Source organism: Salvelinus sp. IW2-2015, linkage group LG11 (genome assembly GCF_002910315.2).
Source record: "Salvelinus sp. IW2-2015 linkage group LG11, ASM291031v2, whole genome shotgun sequence".
NCBI classification, from domain to species: Eukaryota; Metazoa; Chordata; class Actinopteri; order Salmoniformes; family Salmonidae; genus Salvelinus; species Salvelinus sp. IW2-2015.
Window position 1 is genome coordinate 39,306,331 of NC_036851.1, and position 20,214 is coordinate 39,326,544.

Genomic DNA, 20,214 nt, shown 5'->3' on the forward strand with positions numbered 1-20,214 from the left:
AGGGGCGCTTTGGTGAAAGGAGGTTCAACGGGTCCAGCTTAGTTGCGATCCACTCACGAAAATGCGCCCTCTGCCGATTGATAAGATGGCTGCATATTACAAAAAAATATGACATTTTGTGACAAAGCAGATTCATCAACACATTTCTCATATACATGTAAAATAAAAAATATATACTGTCAATACAAAAATAACACGTGTATTAATATATACTAATTCATTCATATTTTACAAATAGTTTTTTTTTAAACATCAATCTTGAGTTTTACTACACGAATCTGCTGTTGACAGTCTCAACGTGAATCTGTCCAACTGGGAAGTCAAGTGACATCGGTAAATTCTGGATTCCACAGCCACAAAGTAAAAATTGTCTATAGGCCTATCATAAAAATGTATGAAAACAAACATTTAGGTTAGGGTTAGGCATAAGATTAGCAGTGTGGTTAAAGTTAGGTTTAACATCTGATTTTAAGAAGATAAATTGTAGAAATTGGCGGAGGTGGTTTATGACTTTAAGGCTGTGGTAACTAGTGACGACCGCAAATTCTCAAACAGCAAGCAAGTGGGAAAGGTTGCTTGGTCGACACGAAGCTAAATATGAACGAGACAATAGATCTGTAAAAAAAAAAAAAAAAAAAAGCCGGTGAGTTCAAGATCACTGTTTGAAATATGACGTTTCCTTGATCTTATGAAATCTAGCTAGCTATACCTGTTAAAAGTAGCAAAGCTAAGTTAGGGTCCTAGCCAATTAGCTAGCTAACGTTAGCATTGTTTATTTGTTTACCCCACTGCTGTCGCTGGCACACTCACTGTATGATAAAGGTAAAATGACAACGTTAGAATAACATAAATATCTACAAGGGTTAGATTGACATCGAGTTGAACTTAGTAACGTTAGATGCGTTCTGTACATTGTGGATTTCTAAGGAAAGATGTATCTGCCTGTTTAGCTTCTGTCCAACGTTTTATTAACCTCAATTGTTTGTTGATATTGTTCACACATGCAAATTACTACTTATTGCATACAGTTAACATGGGCCTCTGAATGCATTTTTGACCACAGTCCAATGCCAAGTTCAGCCATATAATCAGGATTGTTTGTGTATCTTCTGTCTGGGGCTTTGGAAGTGRTGTCTTACCAACCTCTTCAACTTCAAACAGGGAAGACAATATGAGTGACGCAGCTGCAACCCGAAGGCTAGAGGCACTGTCCTCCTAAATTAACTGTTGACTGAAATCAGTTGGACCACATTGTTTGCCATGGGCACCACACTGAGTGAGCCTTGCATCTACGACAAGCTGTCTGAGAGCATCGATATTCTCCGCCAGTCGGGGTATCGCTATGGCATGTCAGAGAGGGAGATCGAGAAGTTTATCAAACAAGTCTTGGAGACCAACGAGCCTCGAAGAGACCCACCACAATTCCCCATCCTTCGAGCCACCATCAAGGTAAGATACACACACTCATGTAAGATCATACACAGGGACTGTCTAAAAGGCACTTGCCCATCGGGAAAGTCAGGAGTATTTTTGGGTTGCCCAAAGATTATGATCGCTTGCAGAAAAATCTTAAGTGGCTATTTGCACCTACAGGGGAGGAACCAGAAAGAACAGACTACTAGAATTCTTTGCATTTTGTTTGTTATCAGTAAAACACAAGAACCTACCCAATGGGGAAACCACAGAGCAGGCTCATCTTACATGATTGCTCAGGTCACTTGCCCTGAGCAATAAGGCAACCCTTAATGTCAATCCCTGCATTGATGAACCATCCTCTCACTAGTGCCTCTTTTTCCATACTGTAGTTTGTGGTAGCAGTAGCCTTTCTGGTGGTGGTGGTGCTGGCCTTCACCTACCCCCAGACTCGGCCCCAGCTAGGTGTGACGTACACGGGGGGACATAACTGGTCCTCCCCCCTCAGCCACATCAGACTGCTGGCTCTGCCCATTGCCAAGAAATACAACCTGCAAGGTACAGTAAGTCTAAAACACTATTTTAGACACTATCCATAGTTGTTCACTATAGACAATGGGTCTTTGTTCCTAGCCAGTGTGTGTAACAGCAGCTTCTCTCTCCTTCTCTCTCCTGTAGGTTTCCATGAGTGGTGGAGTGCAGGGGCTCTGCGACAGGGCCTGGTCAACTGTTCTGGCTGTGCTGAGGTGTCCTCTGTGCTGGAGGTCCCTGAGACCCTCAGAGAGTCTGCAGCCATGCGCAGAGGTCCACAGCCTGTGCTGCTCAAGGTACGACCACCACTAACAATAAAGAAAGACTGAAAAACAACAATTTCCCTGAAAGTGAGGGTCAAGTCTGCTCATTGTTTACAGATCCACCACAGAATGATCTTTATTGAGCTAGTTCATTTAGCTAACATCAGCAGTTAGTCTTGTCTGCAGCTGTGCCTGACATATGTCCTCTGTCTTTATGTAGGGTGGGGAGTCTCTGTGTCTGCAGAGGCAGCAGTTAGAGGAGCTCTACTCAGCCCACTCCAGCTCCATGAGTATACTACTGGAGGAAGACAACCTACTGTCACATGATGAGGGTTTTCCACAGGGCCCTGCCAACTTTACCCTGCTCTGGTACATTTACATTACATTTGACATTTTAGACATTTAGCAGGGTGGGAAATTAACACCCACCAAATGCGGGTAGACTTTGGCATTGGCGGGTAAAAATATCACCAGCCACGTTGGCAGCTGGTCACACACAGCATTTGGGAACATTTTTATTTTTTATTTAAAATAATAATAATTTTAAATCGAAGCCCAAATGTAGAAGTTGGTCAAATTGACCTGAAAGGCTACTAAAGTGTGGCTTTGTCCTCGTGTTTCTTGGCTAGTTGTTCAATATTAGTTTGAGTTTGCTGCAACTGTTTGACACAGAGAATCTCATCCCTGACAGACACTAAGTGCTGTTACCACAGTAATGGCCTGCCTCTTAAAGGGGCAGCTGAACATTTTTGTCACCTAATCAGTCAAATATTTGGGGGTATATTGTGCTTGATTGAGCATGGAACACTGCAAAAAAAAATCATAAATGTTTAGTCATGTCTTATCATTAAGACACTCACATAATTAAATTTTGCTCCTGAATTTATTTGTGTGCTCATAAATTAACATATGTACCCTGAACTAATAATAATCATTAACAAGTCGTATCAATCAGAATTWTGTGGCAGGGAAGGCACTTTGTTGATTCTTGATGTTCAGTTGTAGAACTGTTAACTTCTCTGCGCTACGGATCCCTTTTACGGGATCATTTTCCTAAACAACCGCTGAATTGCAGGGCGCAAAATATTACTAAAAATATTTATAATCATGCAATCACAAGTGAAATATACCAAATCACAGCTTAGCTTGTTGTTAATCCACCTATCATGTCAGATTTTGAAAATATGCTTTGCAGCGAAAGCAATCCAAGGTTTTGTGAGTCTATCAATCAATGCTACAACAGCTAGCCCCAAATTAGCATGGTCACGAAAGTCAGAAAAGCAATAAAATTTGATAATCTTCGGATGTTTGCACTCACGAGACTCCCAGTTACACAATAAATGTTATTTTTGTTCGATAAATATTACTTTTATAACAAAAAAACGCCATTTGGGTTGCGCATTATGTTCAGAAAACCAAAGCCTCGTTCCGTTCAACGAAAATTCCAAAAAAGTATCCGTAATGTTCGTAGAAACATGTCAAATGTTTTTTTATAATCAATCCTCAGGTTGTTATTAACAAACATAATCGATAATATTTCAACCGGACCGTAACCTATTCAATGAAAGAAAGAAAATGGAGAGCTACCCCTCTCGCGCGTAGGAACTAATCAGAGGACACCTGACTACTTTTGAAAAATCTCGCTCATTTTTCAAAATAAAGCCTGAAACTATGTCTAAAGCCTGGTCACAGCCTGAGGAAGCCATTGGAAAAGGAATCTGGTTGATACCCCTTTAAATGGAACAAAGACGGGCCAGGAAACATTTATTTTTTTTAAAGTTAGATTTCCTCAGGTTTTCACCTGCAGAATCAGTTTTGTTATACTCATAGACAATATTTTGACAGTTTTGGAAACTTTGGAGTGTTTTCTATCCTAATCTGTAAATTATATGCATATTCTACGATCTGGACCTGAGAAATAGTCCGTTTACCATGGGAACGTTATTTTATTTTTTTTAATATATAATAATAATCTGACCCCTAACGTTAAGCGGTTTTACTTTTTACTATTGTATCTAAATGATTTATTTGACATACATTGGTTAAAAGACAGATCACAAAAATGAAATTGAATTCAGCAATATACCACATTACAAAGCATACTCGTCCGTCATTTGTGATTTTTGGTGTGATTATGATGAAAAAACACTTAGGCTGGTAAAAAAAAATCAGTGGCTGGTAGATTTGTTTTGATCTGCATGCCACAGTGGCCGTTGGAACAAAAAGTAAAACTTCCACCCTGGGTCTTATCTAGAGCAAATTAGAGGAGCAATTATGGTTTAAGTGCCTTGCTCAAGGGCACATCGATTTTTCACCTAGTTGGCTCTGGGATTCGAACCAGAGACTTTTCCGGGATACAGGCCCAACGCTCTTAACCGCTAGGCTACCTGGTGTGTGTGTGTGCGTGCATATGTAGATAAACACAGAGACACACAACTATACACACATGCAGTGCATTTGGAAAGTATTCAGATCCTTTTCCACATTTTGTTACATTAGYCTTATTCTAAAATGGAATAAAAAAAAAATTCCCTCAGCAATCTACACACAATACCCCATAATGACAAAGTGAAAACAATGTTTGCAAATGTATTGGATATAAAAAGAAACATACCTTATTTCCAGAATGATTCGGACCCTTTGCTATGAGATTTGAAATTGAGCTCAGGTGCATCCTGTTTCCATTGACCATTCTTGAGATGTTTCCACAACTTGATTGGAGTCCACCTGTGGTAAATTCAATTGATTGGACATGATTTGGAAAGGCACACACCTGTTTATATAAGGTCCCACAGTTGACAGTGCATGTCAGAGCAAAAACCAAGCCATGAGTTTGAAGGAATTGGCCGTAGAGCTCTGAGACAGGATCTGGGGAAGAGTACCAAAAAATGTCTGCAGCATTGAAGGTTCCCAAGAACACAGTGGCCTCCATCATTCTTAAATGGAAGAAGTTTGGAACCACCAAGACTCTTCCTAGAGCTGGCCCGCCCGTTCAAACGGAGCAATCGGGGGAGAAGGGCCTTGGTCAGTTCCTCTGTGAAGATGGGAGAACCTTCCAGAAACCCAACCATCTCTGCAGCACTCCGCCAATCAGTCTTTTATGGTAGAGTGTCCAGATGGAAGCCACTCTTCAGTAAAAGGCACATGACAGCCCCCTTGGAGTTTGCCAGAGGCACCTAAAGGACTCTGACCATGAAAAACAATATTCTCTGGTCTGATGAAACCAAGATTAAATTCTTTGGCCTGAATGTCATGTCTGGAGGAACCCAGGCACCATCCCTACGGTGAAGCATGGGGGTGGGGATGTTTTTCAGCGGCAGGGACTGAAAGACTAGTCAGGATCGAAGGAAAGATGAACGGCGCAAAGTACAGAGAGATCCTTGATGAAAACCTGCTCCAGAGCGCTCCGGACCTCCTACTGGGGCAACAGTTCACCTTCCAACAGGACAGCGACCCTAAACACACAGCCAATACAATGCAGGAGTGGCTTCGGGCAAGTCTCAATGTCCTTGAGTGGCCCAGCCAGAGCCCGGACTTGAACCCGATCGAACATCTCTGAAGAGACCTGACAATAGCTGTGCAGCAACCTGACAGAGCTTGAGAGGATATGCAGAGAAGACTGGGAGAAACTCCCCAAATACAGTTGTGGTGTTATACCCAAGAAGACTCGAGGCTGTAATCGCTGCTAAAAGTGCTTCAATAAAGTACCTACTAAAGGGTCAGACTACTTTGTGATATTTCAAAAAACATACATTAGCAAAATTTTCAAAAAACCTGTTGGCTTTGTCYTTATGGGGTATTGTGTGTAGATTGTGGGGATTCTTTTTTTTTATTAATAAGGCTGTAACGTAACAAAATGTGGGGGYAAATCAAGGGGTCTGAATACTATTTCTGACTGCACTGTAATGAGCATGACTTGGTCATTTTAAAAACAGGTCTCCAAGGAAAGAAAACAAGGACGCATTTCTGTTATACTCATCTGAATAAATCACCTCTTCTCTCTCGCCTCTCCTCCGCCCTCCACTCCCTAGGAGGTTTACATCTGGTGCCAGAGAGAAGGTGTTGAGGTGGCTGTTCCCCAAAGCTGAGCTATGTCCTCTACTGGACAGCGCTGGAACAACACTGCAGCGTTGCCTGGTCACGCATAGTGCCAACTCTCAGAGCAGAGTGAGTCTGGCCTCGAACACAGCCCAAATATACAAACATGCATGTTTGTTGTTATGGTGTTTGGTGTGATTCAGCAGCATATTGGTACAGTGGTATTGTGTGTGTTTTAGGGGGTGCGAGTGCTGGGCTGGCTGGTGGTAGGAGAAGGGCTACCCACGGTTCGAGTGGTCCCTGTCCACCGCTGTCAAAAACACTGTAGCTCCTTCAACCTCTGGCTGGGACCGGGAGATATGGGTGAGAACACAAACATACTTACATGTATACTGTTGTCATTTTTAGTTCATTATTTGAATATGGTGTGTTTGTGCTAGAGGTTGACCGATTTTAATTAGGGCCGATTTCAAGTTTTCATAACAATCTGCATTTTTGGACACCGATTATGGCCGATTACATTGCACTCCATGAGGAGACTGCGTGGCAGGCTGACTACCTGTTATGCGAGTGAGGTAAGGAGCCACGGTAAGGTGCTAGCTAGCATTAAACTTATCTTATAAAAAACAATCAATCTTTACATTCACTAGTTAACTACACATGGTTGATGATAATACTAGTTTATCTAGCTTGTRCTGCATTGCATATAATCGATGCGGTGCCTGTTAATTTATCATTGAATCACAGCCTACTTCGCCAAACGGGTGATTTAACAAAAGCACATTTGCACACAAAAAAGCACAATCGTTGCACGAATGTACTTAACCATAAACATCAATGCCTTTCTTAAAATCAATACACAAGTATATATTTTTAAACCTGCATATTTAGTTAAAAGATTCYTGTTAGCAGGCAATATTATCTAGGGAAATTGTCACTTCTCTTGCGTTCATTGCACGCAGAGTCAGGGTACATGCAACAGTTTGGGCCGTCTGGCTCGTTGCGAACTAATTTGCCAGAATTGTACATAATTATGACTTAACATTGAAGGTTGTGCAATGTAACAGCAATATTTAGGCTTATGGATGCCACCGTTAGATAAAATACGGAACTGTTCCGTATTTCACTGAAAGAATAAACATTTAGTTTTTTCGAAATGATAGTGTCCGGTTTTGACCATATTAAAGACCTAAGGCTCATATTTCTGTGTGTTATTATAATTAAGTCTGATTTGATAGAGCAGTCTGACTGAGCAGTGGTAGGCAGCAGTAGGCTCGTAAGCATTCATTCAAACACTTTCCTGCGTTTGCCAGCAGCTCTTCGCAATGCTTCAAGCATTGCGCTGTTTATGACTTGAAAGCCTATCAACTCCCGAGATTAGGCTGGCAATACTAAAGTACCTATTAGAACATCCAATAGTCAAAGGTATATGAAATACAAATGGTTTAGAGAGTCCTATAATAACTACAACCTAAAACTTCTAACCTGGGAATATTGAAGACTCATGTTAAAAGGAACCACCAGCTTTCATATGTTCTGAGCAAGGAACTTAAACGTTAGCTTTTTACATGGCACATATTGCACTTTTACTTTAATCTCCAACACTTTGTTTTTGCACTATTTAAACCAAATTGAACATGTTTCATTATTTATTTGAGACTAAATTGATTTTATTGATGTATTATATTAAGTTAAAATAAGTGTTGATTTGGTCATTCAGTATTGTTGTAATTGTCATTGTTACATTTATTTATTTAAAACGGACGATTAATTGGTATTGGCTTTTTTTGGTCCTCCAATCGGTATCGGCGTTGAAAAATCATAATCGGTCAACCTCTAGTTTGTGCTAGGCTGTAACAAAATCCTGATTTTTAGACCTATACAAGTTTGCATTTAGTTTGACCTCATTGTGACCTTTGCTTTGACCCTGTCAGTGTATGCTGACCCGCGCTACTGGCAGATGGAGCTGTTCCCCAGCCGAGACCAGAACATTGTTTGTGACGGTTCCACTTTCTGAGGGAGGAGAGGAAAAACTGAACGAGACAGAATGGGAGGAAGAGAGTAAAGGGATGGAGGGTTTGGACTTGCCATCCAGAACTCTTAAACCCTCACTCAGGTCCAGACTTCTTACCGGCTGAGAATATCACTTCCTGTGATTGGACCTTTTAACTGTCCCTTGTAGGCTAGTCCCACCCTCCTCTCTAGGTCTGGAAAATAATACTTTCCACTGGCACAAAAGAGACTGAAGAGGTTCCCCTAATACTACACGCATCCCTAGCCCCTACCGTTCTCTTGCCTAATACCAAACCAATCCCTAAACCTCACCCCTCTCTGGCCTAATACCAAACTCATCTCTAGCCCCTACCTGTGCCTCTTCATTGATATCCCTTCACAGATCTGTGGCAACTGGATGGTTATAAGCAGGGAGGGACCACACTCAAACTGGGAGATGTGTGTTGGTGAGGAAGAGGCTGGAACATTCTCCCATTCAGCCCAAAGAAGAGAAATGGAGAGAGTGACTGATCTAATTTTTGGAACATCYGAGGCCTTTGCTCCTGTGCTGTGTTCAGTTGGAATGTTCAAGATTATTTTGGTTATGTATTTTAGTTGCGATCAAATCACATCCACAATGGGACAGTTTTGGAGTGCTGCCCTCCCTCATCTACTCACTTATAAACTGGCCTGTGTTCATCATCTAAATTCAACATGTCGCTGCTAGTGTAACAATGACAGTTGGTTAGGAGGATGTGTAAAATTGATTTATACATTTAAGGTGAATTGCTTTTGATAACTGAAAGTGCAGAAATTGTATTTAATATATAGTTGATGGTAAGTGCTTGTGCCATAATTTTAAATGCTGTTTGTTAATGTTCTTTTCACTGATTGTTTTTGTTTTGTCTATGCTTTTTTTTTTTTTTTTTTCTGTCCCCATGTAAGCACTTTAACTATCCGGAACTTGTTGTCAGTGTTTGATGTTGTCACACTGTTGCCGTTCTGAGATTTGATCCTGTTCTATTGCTGAACATAATATTTATACAGTTTTAATCTCTCAGAATTCACAATTTTACACAACGTCAAGTTATGGCCATATTGTTAAGTTATACATTGTCACCGTTAAGTAAATCTGTTTTTAGACTTCCTTGTCACTTTGGTTTTCTGAATGCATCAATAACAATGTGATTATGTACTGGTTACTGCTAAAATAAAGGAAACTCTTGAGTAAATGAGGGATACAAAGTATATTGAAAGCAGGTGTGGTTCCTGAGTTAATTAACATCCCATCATGCTTAGCGTCATGTATAAAAATGCCCAGTTGCCCATTTTATTTATCTACCATGGCTAGAAGAGATGTCAGTGACTTTGAAAGAAGGGTCTCGAAGMAGTATAGGGGGTTTAAGTGGTGTGTCACCAGATCTCAACTCAATTGAACACATGGGAGATTCTGGAGCAGCACCTGAGACCGTGTTTTCCTCCAACAAAACACCAAATTATGGAATTTCTCGTGGCAGAATGGTGCCTCCAATAGAGGTCCAGACACTTGTTGAAGGCTCATTGAAGCTGTTCTGGTGGCTCAACACCATATTAAGACACTATGTTGGTGTTTCCTTTATTTGAGTAGGTACCTGTGTATTTACAAGGGAATTTTGTTATCAGAGCTGCTTTTATCATTATTTTGTCATGTTCAAGTGATGTCCATGTATTGAAGCCTAAACTATTAACAGTGGTTATTACGGTTAGACTCTTCATGACTGGGGATGTATTGGCATGTACTACTGCCATATTGTATATACACTGTCTCTTATACACATCTAGATGTGTATAAGAGACAGGTATTCATATTGTATATACATACTGTGAATGGAACTGTTCTTTGGTAGTACACATCCAATTCCCTTTGTATGAACTCTGAGGATAGTGCCAAAAATGTCCTTATTTGAGTCAGTTCTCTGGGTGGATAACCCAGTTGGGTGGTGTTTGATCTCTTTACTCGGAAGCCCAGTTGGGTGGGTGAGATCTTTATCATTGTCTTTGCTGCTCAAAGTATATTTGTGGTTCAAGGCCCTCAGCTTTCACCAACCACTATCATCTCCTTCCTGAAACATTTGCCTTGAGTTCAAGCTTGCCTTTTTCTTATCACGCCTTGTTTTTTTTCTGTTAGCAAGGTTAAGACTAATGTTGTCCTTCAAGCAGGCTGCAGTGGATTCTTTGTGATGAAAACAGGGTAATGTATGTCACTGGCTTTAAAGCTGCAATATTTAACTTTCTGGGCCACCTGACCAAATTCACATAGAAATGTGAGTTATAGATCTGTCATTCTCATTGAAAGCAAGTCTAAGAATTGGTAGTAGAGCTGTTATGTGCACTATTTCTATTCTTCCCATTCTTACATTTTGTTTTTGTGCCTTTTACTTTGTTTGTACACCAGCTGAAAATACAATTATTTTTGGTTATGGAAGATATATTTCACAGCAGTTTAGATGTTACAGTGATTCTCTACAGTACACTATACTTGCTTGTTTTGTCACAAACTATTATAATTTTAGCAATCAGGAAATAGCGGAGRGATTTCTGCATAGTGCACCTTTACATGTGATTGCTTTGGTGAAAGCAGACAATTCAACTTGTTTAAATTGGCTTTGAATAATAGCTTTGTATGATCAAATTGCAATGTGAGTCAAGAATTAGACACTTGCTTTGGTTGTGTGTGTAATAGGTGTCATGGAAATCCACACTGATTTGACCATTGTATTTTCAGATATCCCTTGAAAAAATGAGACCTTATAAAATGTGCAATAATTTCTGTGTTGGATCTTAATCAGAGAGCATTATATCAAATAGTTTGATTTCATGCACTCTTGTCAGATGCTAAATGTTTATATAATGTTTATAAAGGTTTTCTGCTCTACTCTGTGCTGTGTTGCTTGTCAGTTATACATGCAGAGATTGACAAAAATAAGTACTTTCAGGGCTTTTCCCTATGTGGCTACTGCTACATATTTTCAAGAAGTAAATGTTCACCTTTTAAATATCTAAACAGCCTGCTTCAGAAATTGCTGATCATAAAAAGTATCTATAACCAGTCCTACGCACCCCGGTAACAACACCTAGCCTTTGAGGTCAGTACAACAAAACTGACCCTAGATCAATCTGGTGACTGGTGGTGTAATGATCCAACTCGTTGTCATACCATTCAGGTTCCCGGGTGCTTCTGTMGTGCCTGGTGCATGGCGGTCTGCTGGAGGTGAGTATCCCAGTTTGCGCTGCAACTTGTCAAACCGAGGGAGAGATGGGATATAAAAATGGGGGATAGGGAGGGGAAAATAAAGAGCTTGTGATTTTCTGGATTTCTTTAGCGTTTGAGAAGAAATATCAAGAAATAGAAAACGCTTTGTTAGGGATCGATTATCGGCGTTACCGATGGGAGTAACCCGGTTGCGTTGCAAATGTCTGATTCAAGCGCAAACGTGTTGTAGTGAATGAGGCCTGGTTGTATTTCCACTACCGTGCGCCTTAGCTATTTAGCTAGTTAGTCACGTCAAAATACATATTGTAAACGTAGTCAAAGTTGTGGCGCTAACTATTTACTATTAGGGAAATGTATGGTGTTATGTGACTTAGTTGGCGAAGAAAATGTGTTTATTGAAGTTAAAGCTAGCCATAGCACCAATAGCCAYCCAGCTAACTTTACCTTTCAGTGTAATGGTGACGTTAGCTTGCTAGATGCCTAGCTGTCACTCGACCTCTAGCTTGTTGGTTAAGCAGTTAACTTAGCTTGCCATTTGAAATTGACTATGAGTCCACATTTCTTCTTGACTAACTAGCTATAGGATTCATGGCATAATGTTYTACTATATTCCCAGTAATTATTGACTCGAATGAAAGCTAGCTGTGTGGTCTGCTTAGAGTGGAGTTTAGTCCGCTACAGTAACCAGCTGTAGAATAATGAATTCAACCATTCAAACCTCTCTCTCATTACCAACAAAGAACCCATCTAAACCGGTACAGTGACAATTAGCTCTAGTTTAGATCCCTGTAGTATATACTGAGTGTACTTGTCAGATATTACTGCACTGTCGGAGCTAGAAACAAAAGCATTTCGCTACACCCGCAATAACATCTGTTAAACACGAATGTGACCAATAAAATGTGATTTGAGTGTACAAAAAATTAGGAATGCCTTCCAAATATTGAGTTGCACCCCACTTTGCCCTCAGAACAGCCTCAATTCGTCAGGGCATGGACTACACAAGGTGTTGAAAGCGTTCCACAGGGATGCTGGCCCATGTTGACTCCAATGCTTACCACAGTTGGCTGGATGTGCTTTGGCAGGTAGACCATTCTTGATAAACACAGGAAACTGTTGAGTGAAAAACCCAGCAGCATTGACATATTGACACCCTGTTCAAAGACACTTCAATATTTTGCTCCCGAGTGGTGCAGCCATCTAAGGCAGTGCATCTCAGTGCTAGGTGCTTCACTACAGACACCCTGGTTSGAATCCAGGCTGTATCACAACTGGACGTGATTGAGAGTCCCATAGGGCGGCGCACAATTGGCCCAGCCTCGTTCGGGTTCGGCCAGTGTAGGCGTCATTGTAAATAAGAATTTGTTCTTAACTGACATGCCTAGTTAAATAAAAGGTTCACCCTCTGAATGGCACACATATACAACCGGTCTTAAAAATCATTTAACCTGTCTCCTCCCCTTCATCTACACTGATTTAAGTGTCATCAATGAGGGATCATAGCTTTCCCTGAATTCACCTGGTCAGTCTGTCATGGAAAGAGCAGGTGTTCCTAATGTTTTGCACACTCAGTGTACACTAATTGACCAAAAGTATGTGGACACCTGCTCGTCGAACATCTCATTCCAAAATTACGGGCATTAATATGGAGTTGGTCCCCTTTGTTGCTATAACACAAGGTTTTCCACTAGATGTTGGAGCATTTTTTTAAAATATATTTATTTAACTAGGCATGTCGGTTAAGAACAAATTCTTATTTTCAACGACAGCCTAGGAACAGTGGGTTGGCTGCCTTGTTCAGGGGCAGAACGACAGAGAAAGACAATAGTTGAACAGTTTTGAACAAATTGATTTCTTCCGAAATGAAGAAGCACTTTCAGTTTCTCTTACTTAGCTAGCAAATGCAGCTAGCTAGTTTAGCCTACTGAAACACCCTGCTCAAACAGAGGGATGCTTTGTTAGCTAGCTGGCTATGACTATCCAACACAACACTGGAACTCTTCCAACTCAAGGTAAGCTTTTGGTGTTACTAATTTATTGCCACTGGGGCCCGCCTGTGTAATTGCTTACTGACTGTACGCGAACGTTACTGCATGATTGTAGCGGGTTTACTAACGCGTTAGTTCTATTAGCTATGCTGACTAACATTACTTTAGCTAATATGGTGACAACGATGTACAGTAGGCTGTGTAGCGGTTGGGCTTGGAAAGGTTTTTTCACCTGGTCACATACAGCTGATGTGTTGTGCATTAAAGTCCACAAGCGAAGGGAAGAGAAAGGAATACAACGTGGCTGCTATGAAAGTGAACTCTGTTTACGTGTGATCAGGGGTGTATTCATTCCTCCGATTCTGTTGAAAAACAATTCTTAAACGGAACAAAACGGGGATAAACATACGTGAATTTGTCAAATAGAAACTCTCCTTTGCAACTCTTGGATGATAATGATTACACCCTATACCAGCTAGATGCAGGCAAGAGTGTGTCTCTTGACCTGTGTGTACCTAAACGTTCAATAATTGCACAGTGACAACCGGATGGAAATGCACCCATTGATGGCATACTGCCTATGCCATAAACTGTTGTATAAACTTGATCATAAGCAAGATAGCTATGTCCATTGACAGTAAAATAGTCTGCCCCCCCCCCCCCCCCCCCCCCCCATCTTCCACCTAACCTAGGTGCATACACATAATACAAGTATTATAATATGCCATATTCACTGGTTGAGGGTCAAGGCCAGCCACATTTTGGGAACACGCATCACTCACCTCCCTTTCTCTTCTATGACGTGTCAAGCTACCACACAACCCCTAGGTCATCATCACTGCATTGAGGTCACATCAGCTGACCCAGGGAATATAACCTTGCTACAGAGCAAGATGTTAGGACAGTAGCTACATAATAAACAACACAATGCAGCAGTACACAGGATTGCTGGGGATCCTCCATTGTGTGTGTGTGTGGTAGAAGAGCGTCAGCCTGTCACGGCAGTGGAGTTTAAGTAGCTATGTGTGTCTCTCTCTCTCTTATTGTCAGAAAGAGCATCTGTAGCTGAGCAGAAGGATGGAGAGTTTGGGATTGCAGGCTGTTGCCCTCAGTGATGGCTCCACAGCCTACATTGAACAAGCCATCAAAGGTGACAAACTCACACATTCACACACTACTAAAAAATTATGAAATGCACAACTCAAAGATAACATGTCCACCAGTATGAGTATGTATGACTGCCACTGATATCAACAATATACTGATTTCATCAGATGGCAACCTAGTGGAAGGCGATACTATTCAGTTGGAGGATGGTACTACAGCCTACATTCAGCAGGTCACTATACAGCAGAAAGGTCAGTGTACACCCTCAGAACAACATGTCTGCCGGAGGGTTTGTGAATAACCCTTTGTGTGTTCTGTGAGCTCATACCTCTCCTGATGCTGTTTTCCTGTCGTCTCCCCAGAGCCCCTGCCCTTTGAGGACGGCCAGGCAGTGCAGCTGGAGGACGGGACCACGGCATACATCCACCACACACCCAAAGGTATATTAGCAACTAACCAGATGCTGTATTCACCACTCTAGGAAAGGTTGGCTTGTTGAAGCAATAGGGTGGTCATCTTGTTTTATCATTATCCAGTCACACATCAGTTATTATTACTTCTGCAAAGGATGGAAGGAAAGTCATCTCAAACATTTTCAAAGAGGACCATCTAACCTCTGACCTCTAACCCCGGCAGATGGGTATGATCCCAGTGCGGTGGAGGCGGTGCAGCTGGAGGATGGCAGCACGGCGTACATCCACCACCCCTCGGGCCTGCAGACTGGCAGCACCATCCTGACTTTGCAGCCAGGGGGTGGCCTGGAGGAGCTAGCTGCAGATGACACTGTGGACACAGACACCATCACCACCCTGGAGAACTACGCCAAGGTCTCGCTCTTTTTCTGCTGTTGTATCACTCATGTGTTCAATCACTCACGGTTTCCTGTAAATTCTTTTTTAGTTATTTTTCTTGAAAGCTCAGTTTTCCCCCCCATGTGTCTTTCTCTCTCTCACAGATACTATGTAGTTCTACTTCTTGTGGTGGAATAAGCAATGTTGTACTTTTAATCAATATAATGCTCTCAAACTCTGTTCTCCCCTGTTTTCTCCCCAGATGACAGGTTCTGAGGTGGAGGTGGATGAGACCATGAGCAGTACCAATGGACTGCAGGACATAGAGCCTATTGTACAGGTGATGGGGTCGTGGGGTTCCCCTAAGGGTCAGCAGACGGCTGAGAAGACATTCCGCTGTGACTACGAGGGCTGTGGACGTCTCTACACCACAGCACACCACCTCAAGGTACCACACACTCCCTCTACATCACAGCACACACTGACCCTCGGACCACAGTACCCCACCTTAAGATACCATACACATACAGTGGCAAGAAAAAGTATGTGAACCCTTTGGAAATACCTGGATTTCTGCATAAACTGGTCATAAAATTTGATCTGATCTTCATCTAGGTCACAACAATAGACAGTCTGCTTAAACTAATAACACACACACAATTATACATTTTAATGTCTTTATTGTACACACCGTGTAAACATTCACAGTGCAGGGTGGAAAAGTATGTGAACCCTTGGATTTAATAACTGGTTGACCCTCCTTTGGCAGCAATAAACTCAACCAAATGTTTTCTGGAGTTACGGATCAGACCTACACAGCGGTAGGTTTTTGGACCATTCCTCTTTACAAAACTGTTTCAGTTCAGTAATATTCTTGGGATGTCTGGTGTGAACTGCTCTCTTGAGGTCATGCCACAGAATCTCAATCGGGTTGAGGTCAGGACTCTGACTGGGCCAATCCAGAAGGCGTATTTTCTTCTGTTGGATCCATTCTGTTGTTGATTTACTTCTGTGTTTTGGGTCGTTGAGCTTCAATTGGCGGACAGATAGCCTAACATTCTCCTGCAAAATGTCTTGATAAACTTGGGAATTCATTTTTCTGTCGATGATAGCAAGCTGTCTAGGCCCTGAGGCAGCAAAGCGGCCCCAAACCATGATGCTCCCTCCACCATACTTTACAGTTGGGATGAGGTTTTGATGTTGGTGTGCTGTGCCTTTTTTTCTCCACACATAGTGTTGTGTGTTCTTTCCAAACAACTCAGCTGTAGTGTCATCTGTCCACAGAATATTTTTCCAGTAGCGCTGTGGAACATCCAAGTGCACTTTTGCAAACTTCAGACGTGCAGCAATGTTTATTTTAGGCAGCGGTTGCTTCTTCCGTGGTGTCCTCCCATGAACACCAATCTTGTTTAGTGTTTTACGTATCATAGACTCGTCAACAGAGACGTTAGCATGTTCCAGAGATTTCTGTAAGTCTTTAGCTGACATTCTAGGATTCTTCTTAACCTCATTGAGCATTCTGCGCTGTGCTCTTGCAGTCATCTTTGCAGGACGGCCACTCCTAGGGAGAGTAGCAACAGTGCTGAACTTTCTCCATTTATAGACAATTTGTCTTACTGTGGACTGAAGAACATCAAGGCTTTTAGAGATACTTTTGTAACAATGTCCAGCTTTATGCAAGTCAACAATTCTTAATCTTAGGTCTTCTGAGATCTCTTTTGTTCAAGGCATGGTTCACATCAGGCAATGCTTCTTGTGAATAGCAAACTCAAATTTTGTGTTTTTTATAGGGCAAGGCAGCTCTAACCAACATCTCCAAACTCGTCTCATTGATTGTACTCCAGGTTATCTGACTCCTGACTCCAATTCGCTTTTGGAGAAGTCATTAGCCTAGGCGTTCACATTGTCACGGCCCCTCTGCATTGCAGGGGCGGTTCCTCCTGCAGGCAGAGGAGGGTCGTTAGTGATTGGAGCCACCTGGGCTCAGGGTATTTAAACTTGCTTCACTAATCACTTCTCTCTCTGCTCCTCCAGGTATGATCCTGTTTTGTTTGTTCCTTTGTAGTTGTACATAGAACCTTTTTAATTGGCCTATACCTGTTGTTCGTGTCCCCTCATTTTTGTCACAGGCTATGAGCCGGCCTGTGACAACATACATTTTCCAACCTACACTGTAAATGTTTAAATTATGTATTCAATATAGACAAGACAAATACAATAATTTGTGTGTTATTAGTTTAAGCAGACTGTCTGTTGTGAGTTAGATGAAGATCAGATCAAATTTGATGACCAATTTATGTAAAAATCCAGGTAATTCCAAAGGGTTCACATACTTTTTCTTGCCACTGTACACACATTTGTTCCCACTTGAGAAGATATTCATGTTACATTAACTTTCACCCTGTCTTGTCAGGTGCATGAGAGGGCTCACACAGGTGTCCGGCCATACAGGTGTGATGTGTTGACGTGTGGAAAGGCGTTCGCTACAGGTTACGGCCTGAAGAGTCACCTACGGACACACACTGGAGAGAAACCATACAAGTGTCCTGAAGACATGTGCTTCAAGGCCTTCAAAACCTCCGGAGACCTCCAGAAGCATGTCCGCACACACACAGGTAGTAGGACACGGACGCACACAGGTAGTAGGACGCGGACGCACACAGGTAGGGCGACGGAGGAGGGTGGCGAGGGGAGGAAAACGAGGACCGAGGAGGACGCTTACAGGTAGTGGGACGCGGACGCACACAGGTAGTAGACGCGGACGCACACAGGTAGTAGGACGCGGACGCACACAGGTAGTGGGACGCGGACGCTCACAGGTAGTGGGACGCGGACGCACCACAGGTAGTAGGACGCGGACGCACACAGGTAGTGGGACGCGGACGCACACAGGTAGTGGGACGCGGACGCACACAAGGTATGTGGACGCGGACGCACACAAGGTAGTGGGACGGCGGACGCACACAGGTAGTGGACGCGGACGCACACAGGTAGTAGGACGCGGACGCACACAGGTAGTGGGACGCGGACGCACACAGGTAGTAGGACGCGGACGCACACAGGTAGTGGGACGCGGACGCTTACAGGTAGTGGGACGCGGACGCACACAGGTAGGAGGACGCGGACGCACACAGGTAGTAGACGCGGACGCACACAGGTAGTGGACGCGGACGCTTACAGGGAGTGGGACGCGACGCTTACAGGTAGTGGGACGCGGACGCACACAGGTAGTGGGACGCGGACGCTTACAGGTAGTGGGACGCGGACGCACACAGGTAGTGAGGACGCGGACGCACACAGAGTGAGTAGACGCGGACGCACACAGGTAGTGGGACGCGGACGCTTACAGGTAGTGGGACGCGGACGCACACAGGTAGTGGACGCGGACGCACACAGGTAGTGGGACGCGGACGCACACAGGTAGTGCGGACAAGCGGACGCACACAGGTAGTGGGACGCGGACGCACACACAGGTAGCGGGACGCGGACGCACACAGGTAGTGGGAACGCACGCACCACAGGTAGTGGGACGCGGACGCACACAGGTAGTGGGACGCGGACGCACACAGGTAGTGGGACGCGGACGCACTTTCCCCCACCACTACTTTTCCTCTTACTGTCATTTTCTCTTCAGTCTCATATCTGTATTTCTCCACCCCGTCTAGTCCTCTTCGGATCTTTCTCCTGCCTCTCCTCCCCTCCTTGTTTCCCTCCCTCTTTTTGTTAGATGGTACAGTGTTTAGGTGTGTGTTCCAGGGCTGTAGGTGCTCTCCCCATATCTAATATCTCCCTCATCTCCCACCTTTGTCTTTCATTCCTTCTCTCCATATCTTCCCCTGACACTTCTCCTTCTGTCAGGTGAGAAGCCGTTTAAGTGTCCGTTTGAGGGTTGTGGTCGTTCCTTCACCACCTCTAACATCAGGAAAGTCCACATCAGAACACACACAGGAGAGCGCCCCTACATGTGCCCTGAACCATCCTGTGGACGAGGCTTTGCCAGCACAGGTAAGGACACACACACACACTACTAAATCATATGAGAGTACACACAGGTAAGACACACACACACACTACAAATCATATGAGATACACACAGGTAAGACACACACACACACTACTAAATCATATGAGTCACACAGGTAAGACACAAAACACACACTACTAAAGATCATATGAGAGTACACACAGGTAAGACACACACACACAACAACACTACTAAGATCATAGAAGTACCACACAGGCTACAAACACACAACACACTATAATCATATGAGTTACACACAGGTAAGACACACACTATAAATTCATGATGAGAGCACACAGAGTTAGACACACGCACACTACTAAAAATCATATGAGAAATACACACAGGTGAAGACACAACACACACACAAACTACTGAGATTCATAGGAGAGTACCAACAGGTAAGACACAACAACACACACTACTAAATCATCATGGAGTACACACAAGGTAAGACAACACTCTAAATCATTGAGTGCACACACGGTAAGACACACACGCACACTACCTAAATCACATATGAGAGTACACAGTAAGACACCACAACACCACATACTAAAATCATATGAGTACACACAGGTAAGACACACACGCACACTACTAAATCATATAGAGTAACACACAGTAAGACACACACACACACACACTACTAAAATCATATGAGTACACACAGGTAAGACACACACACACACTACTAAAATCATATGAGAGTACACACAGGTAGACAACACACTACTAAAATCATATGAGTACACACAGGTAAGAACACACACACTACTAAAATCATATTGTACACACAGGTAAGACACACACG

The 20,214-nt window shown here is 42.9% G+C and overlaps 2 protein-coding genes across 4 annotated transcripts in view; both read left to right on the plus strand.

Annotated features, from left to right (window-relative positions):
- Window positions 1–494: 494 nt before the first annotated feature.
- Window positions 495–9,820, plus strand: lg11h6orf89 (linkage group 11 C6orf89 homolog). 3 transcript variants are annotated; one of them, XM_023997031.2, is made up of 8 exons: window positions 495–643; window positions 1,129–1,449; window positions 1,806–1,971; window positions 2,092–2,240; window positions 2,428–2,576; window positions 6,239–6,374; window positions 6,485–6,608; window positions 8,180–9,820. In XM_023997031.2, exons 2-8 carry the CDS (start codon window positions 1,261–1,263, stop codon window positions 8,260–8,262), a joined length of 996 nt encoding a protein of 331 aa, XP_023852799.1. In that variant the 5' UTR covers window positions 495–643; window positions 1,129–1,260; the 3' UTR covers window positions 8,263–9,820. The 3 variants fall into 3 exon arrangements, with proteins under 3 accessions (XP_023852799.1, XP_023852800.1, XP_070301823.1); XM_023997032.2 differs by having other exon boundaries at window positions 1,162–1,449; XM_070445722.1 differs by lacking the exon at window positions 2,428–2,576 and having other exon boundaries at window positions 1,162–1,449; window positions 1,806–1,976.
- A 1,709-nt stretch (window positions 9,821–11,529) lies between these two features.
- Window positions 11,530–20,214, plus strand: part of LOC111970353 (zinc finger protein 76) — a 12,330-nt gene continuing 3,645 nt past the window's right edge. The window contains exons 1-8 of the mRNA XM_023997038.2: window positions 11,530–13,502; window positions 14,529–14,628; window positions 14,753–14,836; window positions 14,948–15,025; window positions 15,222–15,412; window positions 15,639–15,824; window positions 17,790–17,991; window positions 19,235–19,376. Of these exons, the coding sequence (XP_023852806.1) occupies window positions 14,556–14,628; window positions 14,753–14,836; window positions 14,948–15,025; window positions 15,222–15,412; window positions 15,639–15,824; window positions 17,790–17,991; window positions 19,235–19,376 (956 nt within the window). The 5' untranslated portion in view covers window positions 11,530–13,502; window positions 14,529–14,555. The remainder of the gene's footprint in view (window positions 13,503–14,528; window positions 14,629–14,752; window positions 14,837–14,947; window positions 15,026–15,221; window positions 15,413–15,638; window positions 15,825–17,789; window positions 17,992–19,234; window positions 19,377–20,214) is intronic.